This window comes from Apus apus, chromosome 13 (assembly GCF_020740795.1).
Source record: "Apus apus isolate bApuApu2 chromosome 13, bApuApu2.pri.cur, whole genome shotgun sequence".
In the NCBI taxonomy this organism is placed as follows: domain Eukaryota; kingdom Metazoa; phylum Chordata; class Aves; order Apodiformes; family Apodidae; genus Apus; species Apus apus.
Window position 1 is genome coordinate 6,868,527 of NC_067294.1, and position 18,742 is coordinate 6,887,268.

Here is an 18,742-nt window from a genome sequence, read left to right on the forward strand (position 1 = left end):
GATTGAGATGCTACTAATCTATCTCGTATTTGTTTTGAAAAGATGCCTAGGGAAGGTACACCATTTCCCTTCCCAGTTAGAGGCTTAACAGCTACAAGCTTTCTCCTTTCTCAGAGACATAAACCCATGTTTATTTTGCATTTACTAAATTAGTACCCAAGGCATTGCATTCCACAGGCCAAAATCAGAGCTCTGTCTCCAGAAACACTTCAGGAGAAAGAGGAGAGGAAAAACGCTGGACTTTTAATAGAATAAATACATCCGTTTTTTAGGATGGAGGCAGCTGCATGGGATGCAAAGTATTTTGCTGCGTAACTCCAACAGGATTCACTCCATCTTGAAGCAAGACTTGAAGCATCCATTTCCAGTGTGATCCCTGAGGAGCAGCCAGGCTTCAATTCCTATAAGGCTCTTCAGAGGATTTAATCATTCAGGATGCTCTCAAATACTAAATACTTACCTACCTCCAGCCCCAGCCAGATCCTATTCCCAGTTAAAACTTGTGCAACCCTGCTGAAGTCAATTTATGAGGCAAACATTTAATTTAGCAAGCAGGCTCACAATCCTAAATTTAAGCATATGTCAAGCCAGCTAGTACCTTTGTTTTAATTAACTCTCAAACTTTGTGGCTGTCATGTCTTTATATAATTGAGGATGTTCTGCCAAGGGCAGACTGTAATCCTACGTGCATGCCTACAAAACCTCCTGCTATTTCACTACCACTTTTCAAAGAGCTCTTGCAGAAGCAAGGGGATGTGGATGTTATTATAAGGGTCCATGTGGCAGTACAGTGGCACTGCAGCATTAAATCAGAGGTATTGTAGCTTTCCAGTCTGGATTCTCACAGTACCAGGTAACGTATGTGCAGCTTTATTGTTGTACAACTTTACTGGCCATGCATTATTCAACAGCGGCCAAAGTCTCTGTGCTGCTGGAGGTGATTCCATGATGATAAAAGAAATGTGTTTTGCTCTAAAGGCAGAAGCAAAGGTATTTCATGGGTTGGCACCTTCTCTACCCACAGTGGAACAATGGAAGCATTAACATTCCTAGTAAAGAAATCAGCTGGCGACAAATTCTCATCAATAATTAAAATGAGAGTACAAGCTGTCTTAACACATAGTTAGACTTAGGAACTGTAACCTGCTCTCCAAATTAAATGCTTTCCTTGATAATTTGACTCTCGCAGGAGGTACTGAAATCTGCTGGAAGATGCCATCTAGTGGGTTATGGAAGTTTATTTAAGTTTCAATCCGCTGGCTGGTGTGGGGCAGGGGCGGCAAGAAGTGCAAATGCTGGGATGTGTAATGGTTTTCATAGACTCTCTGTTGTTTGTTTGTCTAGGAAATAAAAATTCCCCCACAGAGGTTTACATTGGAAGAGACCTAATACTTATTTTGCCAGTGCCCCCCGCAGAGCACGGGATTGTCACAGTTTTGCTGCAGACGTGAGCAGAGCAGCAGGGCTGTTGGCTTGCAGGGCGTCCTCCTAATCACGAGGGCTGTTTGCTCTTCAATTAAGAAATTAACCCACTCCTCATGTTTGGAAAAGCGGCACCGCCGTTGTTTTCTTCTTAAAGACAGACCACCAGCCCCTGCCCACGAATTATCTACTTTCCGGCACCACTTAATTGGTACCTGAATAAAAAGCGTTGCTTCCTGCTGGGAACCATCGCTGGGGAAGTGACTTGGCGGGACCCCACCTGCGGGTAGGACCAGGCAAGATGGATAGATGGGGGGCACCTGCAGCCCCAGGCCCTGAACCCCATTTAACCCCGGGGGCCGATTTCTTCTCTCGGCTCCCCGGTCTCCCCCGGTGCCGGCCCCGTCCCCCCCCACGTCCCGGCGCTCTCCCTGCCTCGCAAGCCGCTCGGATTTGAGGGGGGGCACAAACATCGCTGAGCGCCTGCTCACCCCGCGGCGCCCGGGCAGCTGCTGCCGCAGGGGCCACGGTTTAATGACCGCGGGGCCGCTAATTGTGGAGCCGCTCTGGGGCAATTAACCCCCTCGGTTCCCCCGCTCCCCGCCCTGTCCCGCGGCGCCCACCCGGGCACCCTCCGGAGCCAGGGCATCCCTGGGGCGTGGCTATCGGCGAGTCATTAGCGGGGCGAGTCATTAGAGCCATTAGGCGGGAGAGAGCGGGGGTCGCGCGCTGGGAGGGGCGGGGCCGCGCGCCCCCCCCCCCTCTTCCCAGGGGCGGTGGGCGGGGCCACCACAAGCCACGCCTCCCCCCCGCGCGCGGAGCGGGGCGGAAGTGCCGGAGTTGCCGCGCGCCGCTGCCGCCGCGCGTGCGGGGGAAAGTTGGGCTCCCTGAGGGCGGCGGCGGCCGAGCCCGGGGCTCCCTCCGCGCCCTCCTCCCGCGGCCCCGGCCCCGGCCCCGATGCGGCGGAAGCAGAAGCGGCTGCTGCAGGCGGTGGGGCTGGCGCTGGCCGCCCTCGTCTTCTTGCCCAACGTGGGGCTTTGGTCCCTCTACCGCGAGCGGCAGGTGGAGGGCGGCGGGGCGGCCGGCGGGGAAGGGGCCGGCGCCGCGGGGCTGGCGGGGGCGGCGGCCGGCGAGGCAGCGGTGAGTGGCGGCGATGGGGGCGGGCGCGGGGCGCGGGGGCTGAGCGGCTGCCCCGGGTGCGGGAGGGGAGGTGGGAGCTGCGGGGCGGGGGAGGCTCCCGTGGGAGCGGGAGCTGCCGCCGGAGCTGAGGGCAGGAAGGGGTCGCGATGGGGATGGGCGCGACCCTCTCCCCTGTCACAGGAAGGAAGGAAGGAAGGAAGCCTCGGCAGCGGCTGGGGGGGGAGAGAGGCAGCAGCCGCCCCTTGTAGAGGAGGGGGCGAAGGGAAGGGGTGCGGGGGCTGCTGTGCCCCCGGGGAAGGAGCTGCTGGGTCCGGGGTGGAGGGGAAACGCGAGCAGTTCCTTGGCAGTGCAGAGATGCGGGGAGCGGAGGGGCTGCTTCCCTTTTCTGGCTGCGCTCGGTAAAGGAATAAAGCCAGGTCTTTGCTCCTTGCCCCACCCTTGTGAGGAAAAGGACGGTAATTCTGTCGCCCACGGGTGCGCCTTCTGTGCCGTTTCTCTTCACCTGGTGCCGGGAATGAGCATCACCCCGTTCCCTCTGGGTCCCCGCGGAGCTTAAGGCAAGGGTTAGCAGAAAGTGCCGGGTGGAGCCTGACGATTATGTCTGTGTACTGATCCTCTTTTGGGGAAAGAGGAGTGGATAACTCTTCCTGAGAGGGGGAGAGGATGCCTGTTGGATACGTGGCCTGATGATATTGCAGCACATGACTGCATTCCTTTCTTGTCCCACTGGTCTAGTAGTAAATTTAACAGGCAAACCCTTCTGCTTAGTTTGCAAGACCGGAAGGCTAGATCACCCAAATTGGACATTTGGAAGCTCAGTTTAGCTGCGTTTACTTTTGGCTATGTAATTGCTCTTTCCCCTTCTGGGTTTGGCTTTGTACCATTAAGAGTGATTGGGACTTGAAAGCTGGAAATGCCAGTGTTTTACTACCAGTTCAGCTGCAACTCTATGAGGCTCTGCTTGTTCAAAACTACTTAAAACTCTTAGTTGTCTAAATCTTGCCCTCCTTGGAGACTTGCCACTATGACTGCACCGTAGAGGTGGATAAACCTGCTGTGGCAATTACTGCTCTGAGAGTGAAGGCTCTCAAAAAGAGGTGTAGTCAAACTGAGACTGAGCTCTTCCTTCCCAAAAGGAGTGTTTTTCCAAATCCAAGCAGTGCAAGTCTCAGTTATAACCATAATGATATCCTTGTAATGTCCCGTGCTGGTAGGGAAAGGGGTCATCTGTTACCTGAATAACACACAAATTTGTAGCAAATCCTTCAAACCTGCACAAAAATCCTTTTAACATACACAGTGACCACTATGTGCCTGGAGCTCCTGATGTTACTGCCTGATGCTTGTATTTCTGTTGGATCTTACATGACTGATAAAAATCAAGCCCTGTAGTCCATAGCTTCCCATGGCATGGTGAAGGGCATTGTAAAATCATGTGTCTTCCAGAGGTTATGAGGACAAAGTTGGTAATTATTTGTAGGAGGCTTCAGAGTGCTTTGTTGGAGGTAGCAGTTCATCCTGGTTTAATCTCTAAGGGTTGAAAAAGCAGTGACAAGCTGACTTCTTATTTTCCAAAATTGTCCATGTATTGTGGGCTTTGGGTAGCTGTAAGCCAGGCAGTTCCTACAGTGCACTGCTCATTTCTGTGTATGTTCACTGCTCTTGGTAGTTAGATATCCTTTATTGCCCGTGCTGTACAGAATGTTGACTCCATTTTTCCCTATGTCTGTTTAAAGTATGGCAGCTGTCAGTAAATTGAGATCTCCTTTTATTTTGCTGGTGTGTTGAGCTGGGCAGGAAATGTCTGTGCAGCTTGCAGGAGTATTTGCAATAAAACCTCTCTGCACTCGTGTAAATCAGAGTTACTGGGTTTTAGGCTGAGGGTGTCATCTTCCAGTCTAATTAACATGGAGTTATGGGCTGCAGTGGGTCTGTGAGTGAAGATGTATTTGTATCATATGCCTGTTTTTTTGAAGGATTTGGCCCTGAAAGGATAGTTTCTGTTACACTGTGAAAGGGAAGACATACCCTAAAGGACAACAGGCTGTCTTGGCAAAAATAATTTCAGATTAAGCTGAATAAAGACAAACTATTTATTTTTTTTTTACTGTTGTCCATAGAGTTATCTGCCAGCAGACTGCAGAGAGGTGGTTTTTTTTTTGGACATCCTCAGATTTCATGGTTCCAGCCTCTCTTCATTGGTCCTGATGAGTATTCATGGGTTTTGTACTTACTAATCAACTTCCAGCTTGTAAATGAATATGCTGTTTGCCTGCTTGTTCACATTTGGAAGAGTGGACTCCTGAACACTGGAACTCCAGATGATAAGAGGCTATATCAATAAAAAAAATTTATTCACAGCAGTCCAAAAAGATTTTCTTCTGTTTCTGGCTTTAATTTGCCTTTTTGTACAAGCTAATGTTTAAACTGAGGACATTTCAGATGTGATACAGAATTGAGCTTTTCAATGATATCTCTGTCCAGGTTCATTCTTTTATCATTAAATGGTGTCTGCTGTTTCAATCAGGAAATTTATCTTTCAGAGTAACAGCAAAAGGTGGGAAAAGGTTTTAAGGAACAGCTGAATTAAAACTATCAACCAATTCCTAAAACAAGGAGTTGTGATGCTAAGGTTTTGCAGTTTAAAACCTGCTAGGAGATTGTTTTGTTGTCTGTCTTGTGCTACATGTTACCTTCAAAATGGCAATATATCAGTATAGGTGATCTTGCCTTATTTAATTTTTCTAGTGGCTGAAACAAACGTGTCAGAAAATTAAGCAATCAGAAGCCATGTAAATATATTCTAGGAAAGATTATGCTAAATGGTTTCTGCAAAAGTGCCTAGGCAGCTAATTGCTTCTGTATTTACATGTTCAGGGGAAACATTATGGTGGCTGAAAATAATGTATTGCTTTAATAAGGTGGATTAGGTCTGTGTTCTTTCCTTCTGCTTTTGGGTACTTCTTGCTCCGCAGAGATGGGATGGCCTTAAGTCATCAAGGTCTTGGCCTCAAGGTTGTGCTGCAGATGCTGATGCACTGAGTTCCTCTTCACTACAGCTGCATGCTCAGAAGTGTCCTTTATCAGTGTGTTTGTACAGTCCCTCAGCAGATAAGAATGAGGAAGTCCATTTTTTGTGGTGTGCATTACAGGTTTGGCTGGTATCGTGACTTTAAATGGGGATGATGGTATCGAGGTACTAGTGTTTCTGCTGGTGGCAAAAGGATGAGCTTGGTAGCTCCTTCATCAATGTACTTTTCCTGCTCACCCTGATATAGCATACTATATCAGTATGCTCAAGTAACGCAGACTGACTTTTGTGTATTTATTTTCTGTTTTCTTAATAATTGGAGAAAACATATCTGTTGGTGTGGGAGTAGGAAAAAGCAGGCAAAATACAACTATACCTTTTGTCTCAAATCTTTACTGTTAGCCTCAGAAACTGCTGGGCATATTCTGCTGAAATGTTTACTTGATGTGTAGTCCTGCAGTACAGAAAACACAGCTGAGTTTGTGGGCTGGTGGTCTATGCTCGGGCTAATTCAAGTATTTATGTGACTTCTAATGCTCTGCAGAGATGCTGCTCTGTGCCAGCCTGGTCAGGCTGGAGAGCTGCACTCTGCATGATACCTGCTGTTACGGGAATGTGTCATTTGAACTTGGAGGGGTACTGAGCTTGACCATCTCATTCCTTGAATTGCTGGCTAAAAGCATTGTCGCAAATGAGCTGCCTTTCATTGCAAGTGTTTTTATCTGATATGATGCATGCTTTATGGAGTCACCCTGTAGCTTGTTGTAGTAGTAATTTGTACTCTATAAATTCACTCGAGAACATGATGGAAGTATATAAATCACATAGATGATTGTGTGGTGCCCTCTGCTGCCAGCTGGCTGAAGTGGGATATAGGTGCTTGCTGCAAGGCTGTGATTGAGAAACCACCTGCGACCTTGTGAGTGAAAAATGCTTTGTGAAAATGGTCCTCTTGGAAAGTTTGGAGTTGTGAACTTTGTCTTTAGTGCAATTAAGCTTAAAGTTTCCAGCTGGTACTGCTGACAATGTAGCCCTGCTAATGGGCTGGGTGGGGAGTGACTCCCTGCTGCTTCCCAGGCTGCAGCTGCTGCTCATGTCCTCCTCAGCAGAGGATGATGATCGGCTTTGCCATTCTGACCTGGGGGCAGCTATGAAGCTGTCAAGGATTGTCAGCTTCATGTCGCAGCTGGTGAAAGCTAATAAGGAAGAGGATGGTTTAGCAGACTCCCTGTGCTGCCGAGGCTAGGAGGGAGGAGAAGGGCTTGGTAAAAGTGAGAGGAAAACCTTTCTGCTCTCTGCCAGCCCAGAGATAAATAGAAGAATAGTTCCTAGGCAGACTTCTTTGGCAGCTAGGCTGGTTGTGCCCTAGACCTTGCAGGTCTCTGGAGCTTGGCTCCTCGCAGACCTTTGAGACTGCTCTGTTGGCAGTCATATTCACTAGTCACTCATCAGCTGATATAAAAGCAAACTTTGAAAAGTTTATTTTGGTAAACATAGTGTGAATCAATTGACATCAAAGGACTGAAATGTGGATGCTGCAGCTGAACTAGCCTGTTTGAATTTAAGAGTGACTTATTTCCAGGATGGGCTACTTCATTCCATGTGTGAAATTAGCAGGTTTTACTGTGCTAGATAAGTAGGGACCACACTTATGATTATCAAAGGGAGCTGAAATGAACATGAAGTTGCTAAGCCATCTCACAGTTGTGAAGTAAAATTTGGAAAATACGTTTATTGAGAAACTGGGCCTTTTAGTGGTCTTCACTCAAGGTCTCATTAAGCTTTTTGGTGATACTTGCTGTAATGGCAACACAGAGCTGAGTGAACAAATGGGCAGTATTCTAGGTTTCCTATGCTGTGTGAAACTAAATGTTTATTACACTTGCTGTTCTTTAAGGGACATTATCTTTATTGTGGAGCAGGTGCTCCTGTTGCTGGACAAGTGGGTCTGTGTTTTGCTATTCAAACATGCTCCCTGTGCAGTTCTTAATAGCTACAGTAGTTACCTTTCTTCGTGAAAACAAGATTTCAGCAAGAAAACTCTTTGGCTCATGGCATCTGGACTTTTTAGATCACCAGTGAAAACCATAATTATACAGTGATCTCCAGAGCTGTGTGGTTTTTCCTGTATGAAAATGGATCTAAAGGCAAGAGAGACAGCAAGAGCTAAGAGAAACTATAGTTGTACATTTCCTGGCAGGGAACTGACATGCATTTGACTAAGTGGATTGATAAACAAATAGAAAATTTCTTACCACTAGTGAGGAGCATTGGTGAAATTAAGCAGAAAAATGCTATCAAGTAGACTTTCAATTAAATAGTATCGTTTTCCACTCCCTGTTTAAATACAGTTACAGGCATCACTATAAAAAGATGAAGAATTGCAGTTAACCTGCCTGTCACTCTTGTATCTGCTTCCCCATGGGGCCAACTGTAACCTTACTAACATTGTGTAAGAACAGATTCTGTCTAAGTTAAACTTTGAGGAAATTGTTATCCAGGTGTAAAAGCAATCTTCATGCTGCTCCTGTTTCCCTGCAACCTTTTCCTATACCCAGCAACACAGGCAGGTAGCCTTCAGCTTCCTTCTGGAAAGAGCTGGTGCAGTGCATTAGGAGATTGTAGGAGGTATTCCACCGTGTGCTTGAAATATCACAAAAAAAACCAACAAAGTGCTGCAGAAATGTGTTTTGATCCACCATGAAAGCAGGCGTTTCAACCTGCCAGCTTGGTGTCCTGTTGACTTTAGCAGAGCTGTCGGCAGCAGGCTTTTATGGAGTGCACCTTAGCTGAAGTGCACTGTGCTGAGTTTCATGGTACTTCAGGGTGATGTAAATGCTTATGTAAACAAAGCTGCTGTGATATTTACCATCAGAGGACACTCTCTCTAGTGTCCATCAGGCTGCATGTTTTCCATCCTGTTAACTCTGTAGAATAACCTCTTAAGTTGAGCTGGTTTAAATTGTTTGATAGGAGCATGAATAATGCATGATGCAGTGTAGACACAGGGGGAGAGGTGGCTTCAGTGACTTTGTGCGTATGAAATCTTTTAATAGTAAAAGTAATCTCAGTTAAGTGACTTGACCCATGTGTAGATTTTCTTCTGGATCACCTTTGCTACAAAAAACTGGAAAGGAGTTTTTCTGTGGCTGAATGGATTAAAAAATGGCTATACTGCAATGGCAAGCAGACGTGATGGTAATTTAGATAATCAAGCATACTTCAATCAGGTTGAGGTAGTGTGGGTTAAAGCTGAATAGTTACTTTCTGTTAATTTTGTAACTATCTGTTCCTATTCTGGAGTCATGTTTGGAATAGCCTTTCTGTCCTACATTTGTGCTTTGTTTTAACCTGAGCAAAAAAGGTTAAAACCTTTCTGCCCCTGGACAGAATGGTTTTGGTCAGTTACCCACATTCCTCCTAGATACAGTTGAGCCTGGGATTCCTCTGCTTCTAAAGAGAAGTATGAAAGACATTCTGAATTGACTGTAGGTCCTAAAGTGTTTGCAAAACCGATAGCTGTCAGTGGGGTTTTTAGCAGTTAACAGAAAGTGTGAATCTCTTTCAGCTTTCAGAGTCCTCAACAAATCCTCAAGCTTCAGTAACTTTCAGAAGGATAACAGCATTATGCTTTATTTCCAAATTCATGGATCACATCCCTCACTATTTAATTTAAAATTTATATTTTCTACTTTTGGGCTGCCTTTTTTCTTGTTTGCAAGGAATAAACTTGCATTCTGTTATCTCTTTAAGGGTTTTTACTTTCAGATGTGGCATGCTGCTCATGAATTCTTACAACCCAGTGCTTGAGGAAGTGTTACTGGTCCTGCTTTATTCAACATGAAGCCTAAGCTCTTAGTGGTAATGGAATCTTTTTTATCAATGTAACTGACACTATTGGTATTTCCTGCATTTTGTGTTTCCCTGGTTAGGTGATGGACAGGTAACAAGGAAAGGAGTGTTCATCTACACAGCTTTGTTAAGACTATAAGTAGTACTGGATATCAAATTATGGCTGACTTGTCAGACTGTGCCTCTTTTGTTAGATTTAAAGGGTCTAGCAAACGATTGGAGAAAGCTACAGATAAGTAAATCAATATGTAGCACAATAAGTTGCCAAGCAGTCCTGCTTCTCAAATGCCTGAGTAGAAGAGTAACTTCTACTGTGTCTGAGATCCACTGGCAGCTCTGCATCCAAAGTCCTGTCCTAAAATATAAGGAATATGTCACTTGACATGTCTCCTTACTGTTCATAAATGTAAAGCTTTAAATTGCAACTTTGAAGAAGGAAGGTCTACCATTTCTTGGTCCTTAAGCTTGCTTTTCTTTCTAAATAATTAGCTCTTTTCTTTGCCCTTTCACAGTTCCTCCATTTTCTCTAATCTTAGCTCCAAGGTTAAAAGAGAACTCTCTCGGGCATGTATCTATAATTAAGGCTTTTTAACCACAGTTACAGTGGAGTATAAGCAGTCCTCTGGTATTGCTGATACCCGGGGAAGAAAGTTGCTTTAGTAGAAAAGCTGTTGATTTTGGTATAATTGAACTCTCTGCTATCCCAGTCATGGGAGTTCTGTCTGATACTGCTTTCATGCCTTCCCACTTTGATAAGCTGTATTTCCAAGGTTGGAGACCATTAGTGGCATATTCTCTGTAGTTCACAAGAATAAAAGTATTTATTCTGCTTGTTATTTTCTTGGAAACCCAGGCTGCCAGCTGTTGCAAGTAGTGTTCCTCATGAGTGTGTTCAGAAAGTCTGAGGAAATGTCTTTCAGCTCATTTCTAAGATCTTCTTTGGGTCTTACCTCAGCTCTGTCTAGGCATCTGCACTAAAACACAGCTCTCATGAATGATGGTTGGTGGCATTCAGCAGACTTTCCTTTTTTGGAGGTCATGATATGAGCACACAAATGTGTTGCCACCAATGTGAGTCAGGGTTAAGATTCTTCACTTAGTCAAGATGCTCTCAGAGGTCTTGCAGTGGACAAGAGCATACCTAGAAGCAATTAGTAAATGGTAACTAATGGCTTAAAACTTGCACCCTACAAAACTTGGGTTATATTACCATATCCTTTGCTTTTCTGTACTACAGAGTCAAACTGCAATGACAGGCAGTTTAAACATATTAAGGGTTTAAAATGGAAACCTGATTTTAAGTGAGTTGGTGTAGCTCCTGTTGGTGTTATGGTTCTTTCCTTGGCCAGAAATAGAAAGCAAAGGCAGGGGAGGAGGATGGAGTCAGCCAAGGTTTGAATGCATATTGCTGCCCAGCCTGGTGGAGAAGCTAACTCTTAATGTTTATTTGGTGATTTGTGTTTTCCAGACTCAACTTCTTATTAAATTTTCATCTCTAATACTTTTTCTTTGCAATTACCACAACAAGAGCAGAAAGTGACTTCTAAAAACTCTTTCAAACAGTGAATGCTGGCATGGTTCTGTTAAGCTGAGCATTGCCTCTGCACTGAGGTAACTAATTTCTGTTCAAAGAGTCTCCCCTCAATACTCATATGTCACATATGTGTCATGTGTAGCTGATGTAGCAATGACCTGACACATTGCCCTGATGTAGCTCTCAAATAGAGGACTTGGCTTATTTTGTGTGCTTGTGGTTCATAAGGTGACTGCTTGAGTCTAACATAGAAAAGGCATTTCAGAGTATTTTTTAAATGCGTAGAAACTGCAGCTGATTGCTGAAATAATGGCCAACCAAAGAGTTAAACTTCAAGCAAATGTTCAGGGGTGGTTTTCCAGGTACAAATATTTGAACTTGTGACTTACATTTGGATGTCTGTAGATTAATTGTCTTCCTGCTGTAGAGCTATTTCGTAATAACAATAAAAGATTTGCAGAATAACAATACATAAATCTATCTCCTGCAAGAACTTTCTGGATCCATGAAGTCTTCCTTTTTGTTTGACTACTCTTCCTTTCAAAAAATCTGATTAGAATGACATTTTGTCTTTGTTACTCAAAGTCTTGTGATGTTTTAGGGCTATATCAGATCTTATCTGGAAACACTGTCAGCTGTCCCTCCTACATGTGGAGCTGCTTTGCTTCTGCCCTCTTGAACAGCTGTTTTTGTAAGATTAGGTTGTTATGAAAAGATCTGCCCTGTGTGATCTCTAAAGCCTGAAATCCTTTCCTTGCAGTTACATGTGCAAGCTAAGGTAACTTTTCAAAGGCAAGTCATGCTCTTCTCCATCTTTGCTTATGATTATTTGGAAGATCCAACATCTAAAACCTCTAGTAGCCACTCTTGTTTTTTCTCTGTGGAAGATCACATAGGCTTGTCTTTATATAAAATATCTTGTGTTCATTTCAGAAGGTAATTTTACCTAGTTCTTGACACCAGCAACGTTTTTTTTTCTCCCTGATGGAAGAGAAATAGTTCTTTTTTTCTTTCTCAAGGTTACCTAACATTTGTCAGCCTTCAAATTAAGTCCGAAGAAGAAACTTTCTCAGGGAGTAGTAAGCATGAGATGTTGCTTAATAAATAAAACAGGTGAAACAGAGTTTTAGTTTTCTTAATGTTTAGACCAAAATTTTCAGAGATGTCTTGGAGTGTAATGTTCCTTTGAAAAATAAGAGTCTTTGTGACTTTCATCTAGGGTATGATACAAAAATAACTATGTTACCAGGTCTGGCATCTCGTAAGATATTTTTTTTTCTCTTTTATATTATTTTTAAGAGTGAGCAGCTCCTTCAGTTCTGCTCAGACTCACTTTAATCTTAACTCTGCTTCCTTGAAAGTGGCTCTCTTTAGAGACTGTACTTTCAGCTCAGATAAGTAAAATAAAAATGTATTCCCTCACTGAAGAAAATCAGAACCCCAGAAGCTAGATACATACATAACTATGTTGTAAAGGGCCTTGGTTAGGCAAGGAAGTTGTTTTCTGTAACGTTACAGAAGGTCACTTAAATTTAGCCAGACTGTCAGTTCGTGTTAGCCACTACATTACAAGATTATTCTGGATCTCAAAAAGAAGTGAACCCTGTGATTATCTTCTGTCTTCATTTATCTTCCAGGTGGCCTATTGCCAGGCTTTAGTGTATGATAGCCAAGTAATAAAGAAAAAAACATTTTTCCCCTAATCCTGCATATGTTACTTTTGCTGATCCACCAAATAGACTCTGGACTACCACCCCTCTTTGATTCTCAGGCTGTGGCTTACTGTGTTGGACATATCTAAAACTCCTATTGATTTTTTACTTTTGCGTGCTGCCTAATTTGGTTTTTGTAGCCATTTTAGAATCTGATTCAAGGTACTAATTTAGCTTGGGGGGAAAAAAATCTCCCTTCAGAAAACAAGCATCTGTTCCCAGGTCTCATTCACAGCAGCAAAGAAGTTATATCTGTACAATTAAAGTGTTTGGAATGATACTTCTCAGTTCTTTTGCTTGCCTAGTTCTGAGGGCATGGAAGTAAGCTGCAAAAACATCAGCGAAGTATTGGAAGACCTGGGATTTTGATGCAGAAACTGTCAGTGTATTTGCTTATACATACGGAGACCAGAGGACTGCCCAAGTTCTTATTGCCATTTTCCTGCTATTGCTGACAATGCTCTGGAAATGTGGTTCTTCCCTCATTCTGCCCCAAATTTTTTCTGATCCTCTCTAAATAACTGAGGGGTGGGTGTCAAGAGGAAGGGGCCAGTCTCAGTGGTGCCCTGTACTAGGACAAGGAACAATGGGTAGAAGGTAGAACACAGGAAGTTCCAGCTCAACATGAGGAGAAACTTCTTTACTGTGAGGGTGACGGAGCACTGGGACAGGCTGCCCAGAGAGGTTGTGGAGTCTCCTTCTCTGGAGACTTTCAAGACCCATCTGGCTGTGTTCCTGTGTGATCTGCCCTGGGTGATCCTGTTCTGGCAGGGGGATCTCTAGAGGTCCCTTCCAACCCCGACCATTCTGTGATTCAGTTGTGGGTTGTGTATCTGCACATGGGGATACAGAAGTCTTACCTGCAACATGTGAACATCCTGCTTGGTTTGTCCTTGATTTTGGATTGCTGCAGGGTATCTGTGTGGAGAAGATAATAGGTTTTCTTTCACTGTAGTTACATGTTCTCTGCAAATAGCAACTTGGGCCAGCTGATTACAGGAAGAGAGTCCTTGGCAAAGCAATTGCAAACTAGAAAGAAAGTGTTTTGAACCTCAATCTGTGCCAAGATTCTTTTCCTTGCATTTTGGCCAAAGCTGTTATCAGCAAAAATAATACTAGTCACCAAGGGTGAAAGGCCTAAGCTCTGGAAACAAGTGGTGTTTTGTGGCTTTCCAAGTGCTGATATTTTTGTAATAAGAGGCTGCTCATAGTAGAAATGCATCTGAGAAGCTGCAAATTTATGCACATGAGCAGAGAGCACTGGCATTGCTGATAAATTAGTTGGAAATTGTCACTTGGGTAAAAACTCAAATATTGGCTTAATCTGAAAACATTACATGAAATAAAGAAATACCGATTTTCTCTTTGGGTATTTGAAAACAATAACGAGTCATCTGAAAACTTGTTTTTAAAAATTATTTCTAGAGGGTATAAGTTTTCAAGCCTAATGCAGTGAAGTCTATTTTTATAGTCCTTGAAAACAAAACCTGACAGACCGTATTTGCCAGCACTTAAATTGCTCTGGTGACAGTGCTTCTTTTTAAAGCATGCCAGAGGAAATGCTCTGTGCCCAGAGCATATGTCAGTGATTAGTGGGACCAGTGCTGCAGGATGAGGTGGGAGAAATATGGTTGTGTACAGAAAAAGCTGAATGGGCAGAACCTGAGAATATAGTGGTTTGTGGATTTGGTTTACAGTAGGAATGAAAAACAGTTACTTTTAGGGTTGTCTGTATGTAACTGACATGCAGTCTTCCAAATCAGTTGAGGTTTAACTGAGAGAACAATCGGTGCCTTTCCCTGCATGTTTCCCTCAATTTCTTCTTCATTTAGAAAACTATTTGCCCTTTGTATCTATCACTGTTTATGTAATGCAGGTATTTGTGTGCTTTGTTTGTGCCAGAGCCCTAGGAAGTATGAGACTTTGGTACCCAACTCTTTTTTTCTTTTTTTTCTTTTTTTTTTTTTTTGTATTTAGGCCTCAGTGGATTTAAGGGCCCAGGTATCAAACAGGGACGAGCTTTTGTTGAGTCATCATAAGATGATTCTTATGTGATATAGAGGCCACCATGTATATAAGGGCCATGTACTTAAGATATGGAGAAATTAGAGGTCAAAAACCTGCCTTACCCAGTTGTTTTTAATTTAATCCTGAAAGTGCAAACAGACCTTCATTGAGGACACCCCCCCACACCCTGTTTGAATTGCAGAGCTAGAAGATGAGTATCAAGATGCACAGCAGTGCAAAATCAAAGTTTCTTGTGGATTTAGCCCTTGACATCACTGATGTAGTCATCATTCAAGTGCTGTAAAAGATACTCTCCTGCCTTACCCTCTTCTTTGTACCTTGTCGCTTCTGTCAGATAATGCCAAAATTTTTCTGTGCAATATAAATGGAAGCAATATGAAAATGCCCTTCTCCCTTTATCACAACTGATGTCTCTATTTGAACTTTATGGGTATTTGTTTATGAAAACTGCTTGTTTTTCTCTCTGAAATCTTTGTCAGAGCAGCTCAATACAGCTTGGATTATGAGAAGTCACAAGAGGTTAGAGACTCCCTGAAAATTAGTGAAAAGAATGTATTAAACTGCCTTGTAGCATTACCCTGCTAGCATCAAAATTAGACTGCTACTTTTTCTAGAGTAGGCATTTGGCTATTAATATTTAAAGAAGTAATGCAAGAAGCCAGGTGATTTCCAATTAAATCCAAGCTGTGAAATAATTGTTTTGAGCTAGCTACAGCTATGACTTCCCTGTCTTATGCTTTTTTATGTAGAAATTTTCCTCAGTTTTAAGAGCTTTTTAAAGCTATTTTAGGTCTGTTTTTTGCTAGTCCATAAAGTTCTTGCTGTTGAGTAACTCTTGAGATAATTAGAAAAACAATTAAATCCTTTGGACCCTTTAGGGAAAAGTGATGGCTTGATCATGAGGATTGATTTGTATTCTCTAGCATGCAGGAAGCACTGTCAGAAATCTGCAAGAAGAAAATAAAACACCCCAAAGGAAGACTGCTTCCCTTAAATATGTTTTCAGTTGATGTTACTTTATCTTGCTTCCCTGAAGTTGCTTTATAGAAAATGCCTTAAAAACTATATTGTTTTCTGGCACTTTTACCAGAAAAACCCAGCTTCTCAGCAGTGCAATAATTGGATTTTATACTGTGTCACAAGTACTGCACAGCTTTCTGAAAGGAACAGCTGGATTTTCACTGGTGACTGAATCCAGCATTTAACGATCTTGGGTGTTTTCAGTTGTCTGATGTGTGCTGTCTCTAGGTTTTCTAATGGCTTCATACTTGAATCTGCTGGCTAAGGCATGAGACTTCTGGATCGTCTTTCTTCTTCCTTAGCTTGTCAGAGTGGTGAAAAGATCTGACTTTGAAGCCTTGATTATTTTAATCTCTTTTTAATTCCATAACAACTGTTAGAGGTCTAAACATTTAAGAGGAGCACTGGCTTACCTCATTTGTGAGTCATACCTTCAGAGTAACAGGATGTCTTCTGCAAAATGTTTGCAAGCTGGATCCATTAGTACTGGGTCCATGTGGGATTTTAGCTGTATCTGCAGGTACAGTCTGGTTTTTTAGCAGAAATATGTGTACAAGTGGGTCTTTGAAAGGCTGCTGGTCCTGGGTAGCAAGGGAAAGCCAGTGGCTCTGACTGGAGTGCAGCAGCGAGGCACGGTGTTTATCCCTCCTCTTCTGGTGGAAGACTATTGAAAACTACCCATGTCTCTTGCTTCTGAAGTGTTGTGATGCACTGTTAAAGTAAACTTGTGCACAGACTCCAGCAATCTTCTCCATTCAGGAGGTGGAAAAGAATACAAAAAAAAAAATTCCCATCCTATTTATAAACTTTGTCAGCTTAACGTGACTGAGTTTGGGCATGTGTTCAGTGCTGCTGGATTATGCAGTTAAGATTCTGTTCTGGCTTCCTAAACAAAAACAGTGTGTACCACGTCACTGTTCAGCATGTGTGTGTAATCCATTCGTGGTTCTGTGCTGTGTGCAAGGCAGCAAGAAGGGTCAGGAATTAAATGGAGTTCAGTTTGTGCACTTGGGTCTTGTTTGCAATCACAGGGTACAAGGCTTCTGAAGCATCTAAAAACTCACAGTGACTCTCTTGATAGAGAAGACCCTGAAAGCTGCTTGGTTATAGAGTACTTTTAAAATTTAAGGAAATATAATCCAACATCTTAATTGCATGGCTGAGTTTATGACTTTAATGGTGACTGTAGCAATTCTGCTTAGTAACTAATGGGGCCAAACTCTGTGTAACAATGAATCACCTCCAAAAGATCTTTATCTACAGCAATAGTTAATACTTGAAAAAAACGTGAGGGAAATGCAGAAGTTGCGAAGATTCAAAGCAGTCTTGGCTTTAGCTTATGTTACTAAAATTTCCTGGTTAGTACTTTGCAGAATGGCTTGGACAACCTACAGCAAGTATGCAGGAGGTTACTGTGATCTGCAGCCAGAATGGTGGAAGCATTAAACAATGCTCTGTAGCAAAATACCTGTAGAACAGCTTTCCAAAGGGATTTATTGTACCTCAACCACTAGTTACAAGCACTGGCTTGTGTTCCTGGAACACTGTTTGAGAAATGGCACAGTTTGCAGCAGGAGTTAGTCAAGATTTAGTTTAAGTATGTCCCTGCCTCTTCATGCTGTACCATTGCCTTTGTTATATCTTGAACAGCCAAACTGCTAGTGTGTTGCTCTTACAACTTTGGTGTACAGCTGTGTGCCCAGTCTGAGGTGGGATGCTACCTTAGTGATTCTTGCTCTTCCTGGTGGTTTACATTCCAGCCCAGCATAGATCAGTAAGGGAACTGATGTAGATCCTTCCAGTTGCATATTCACTGACCACAGGATAGTCACTAGCTGAGCAGCTTTCCAACTGCATAGGCTGATGTGGGAATGAGACAATGCTCTTCTCTGGAGCAATGGGCTTCAAGGAAAAGAGGAAGGCACCTGCTGTGCCTCTTCCTGCTCCATCTTTGAGTTTCTATTGCTAGTAGGAGACCTGCTGTACTTCGGGAAGGTTATAGTTGCAAGAAGTTACAAAACAGCACCCCAGCAGGGTATAATCTCCTCAGAGTAATGTCTTGGGAACTGCATGTACTTGATAGATGTTTAAAGGCATAATCCTTCTCTAAAGAGTAAAGGAAAGTTCATTGATATCCAGACAAAGACTCTTTGGCCATCTGGACTTGGCTTAAATGTCTGCTGCTTACTTGTGGGTGAGGAAGTGCTGTCTGAGCTGTGGATATTAGGTGCTATGCAGCATATTTTAGTAGCACTTAAGATCCCTTGACCTAATTCACTTGTTTTTTTTTACTGGAGCAAGGATTAGCACTGGCTTGCTAGTATAAAAGTAAGTAGCAGTTAATTCTTGTGAGTCAAGTCCTGTATGACTATAACTTAGGTAATACAATTTTCTTGGAAAAAATGGGGCAAAATCCTCAAATGAAGGTCATCGAGCATAGGTGGGTGATCCTTGTGTCTAGTGCTGATGTGACAGAGAATTTGTGTGTTAAGAGTTGGATGGTGCTGGCTACTTCTGCTGCTTTCTTTCTCTAAGTCATGACTGATCCCCACTTTTAGCCAGAGCAGGCTTCCTTGGAGACCTTAATACATTCCACAGGATTCCAGATAATTCTGAAAATACTTTTGAAATGCTGTCTTAATTAAAGATTTCTTTAAGTCAGAATTAAGTTAATAACATATTCCAGGCATTTTCTAGAAGTCTTTGAAAGCTGACTGTACATTCCTTTCAAAGTTAGGAGTTACAAAGTAATATTGTGCTGCTTGTGGGTTACAGATAAGTTCAAATAAATATGATTATTTTTTCTTGCAGCACTTTGCCTTTTTGTGAACTGACACTATTGAGTCACTCTCTAGGATTTTGCTATTGCATTGCTGTGGTCCTTTAGCTGTAATGGAAAAAAAATGTAGTGTTTTTGGGAGGCCATTTCTAAAATCCCTGGGTATGTCAGACTAGATAGTGCTGCATAAGACAACAGACTAACAGTCATATAAAATGCTTTTG

The 18,742-nt window shown here is 43.0% G+C and overlaps 1 protein-coding gene across 1 annotated transcript in view; it reads left to right on the forward strand.

Moving 5' to 3' along the window:
• The first annotated feature begins 2,286 nt into the window (after nt 1–2,286).
• GALNT10 (polypeptide N-acetylgalactosaminyltransferase 10) overlaps nt 2,287–18,742 on the forward strand; it is an 82,748-nt gene continuing 66,292 nt past the window's right edge. Inside the window, exon 1 of the mRNA XM_051631353.1 lies at nt 2,287–2,562. Within this exon, the coding sequence (XP_051487313.1) occupies nt 2,380–2,562 (183 nt within the window). The 5' untranslated portion in view covers nt 2,287–2,379. The remainder of the gene's footprint in view (nt 2,563–18,742) is intronic.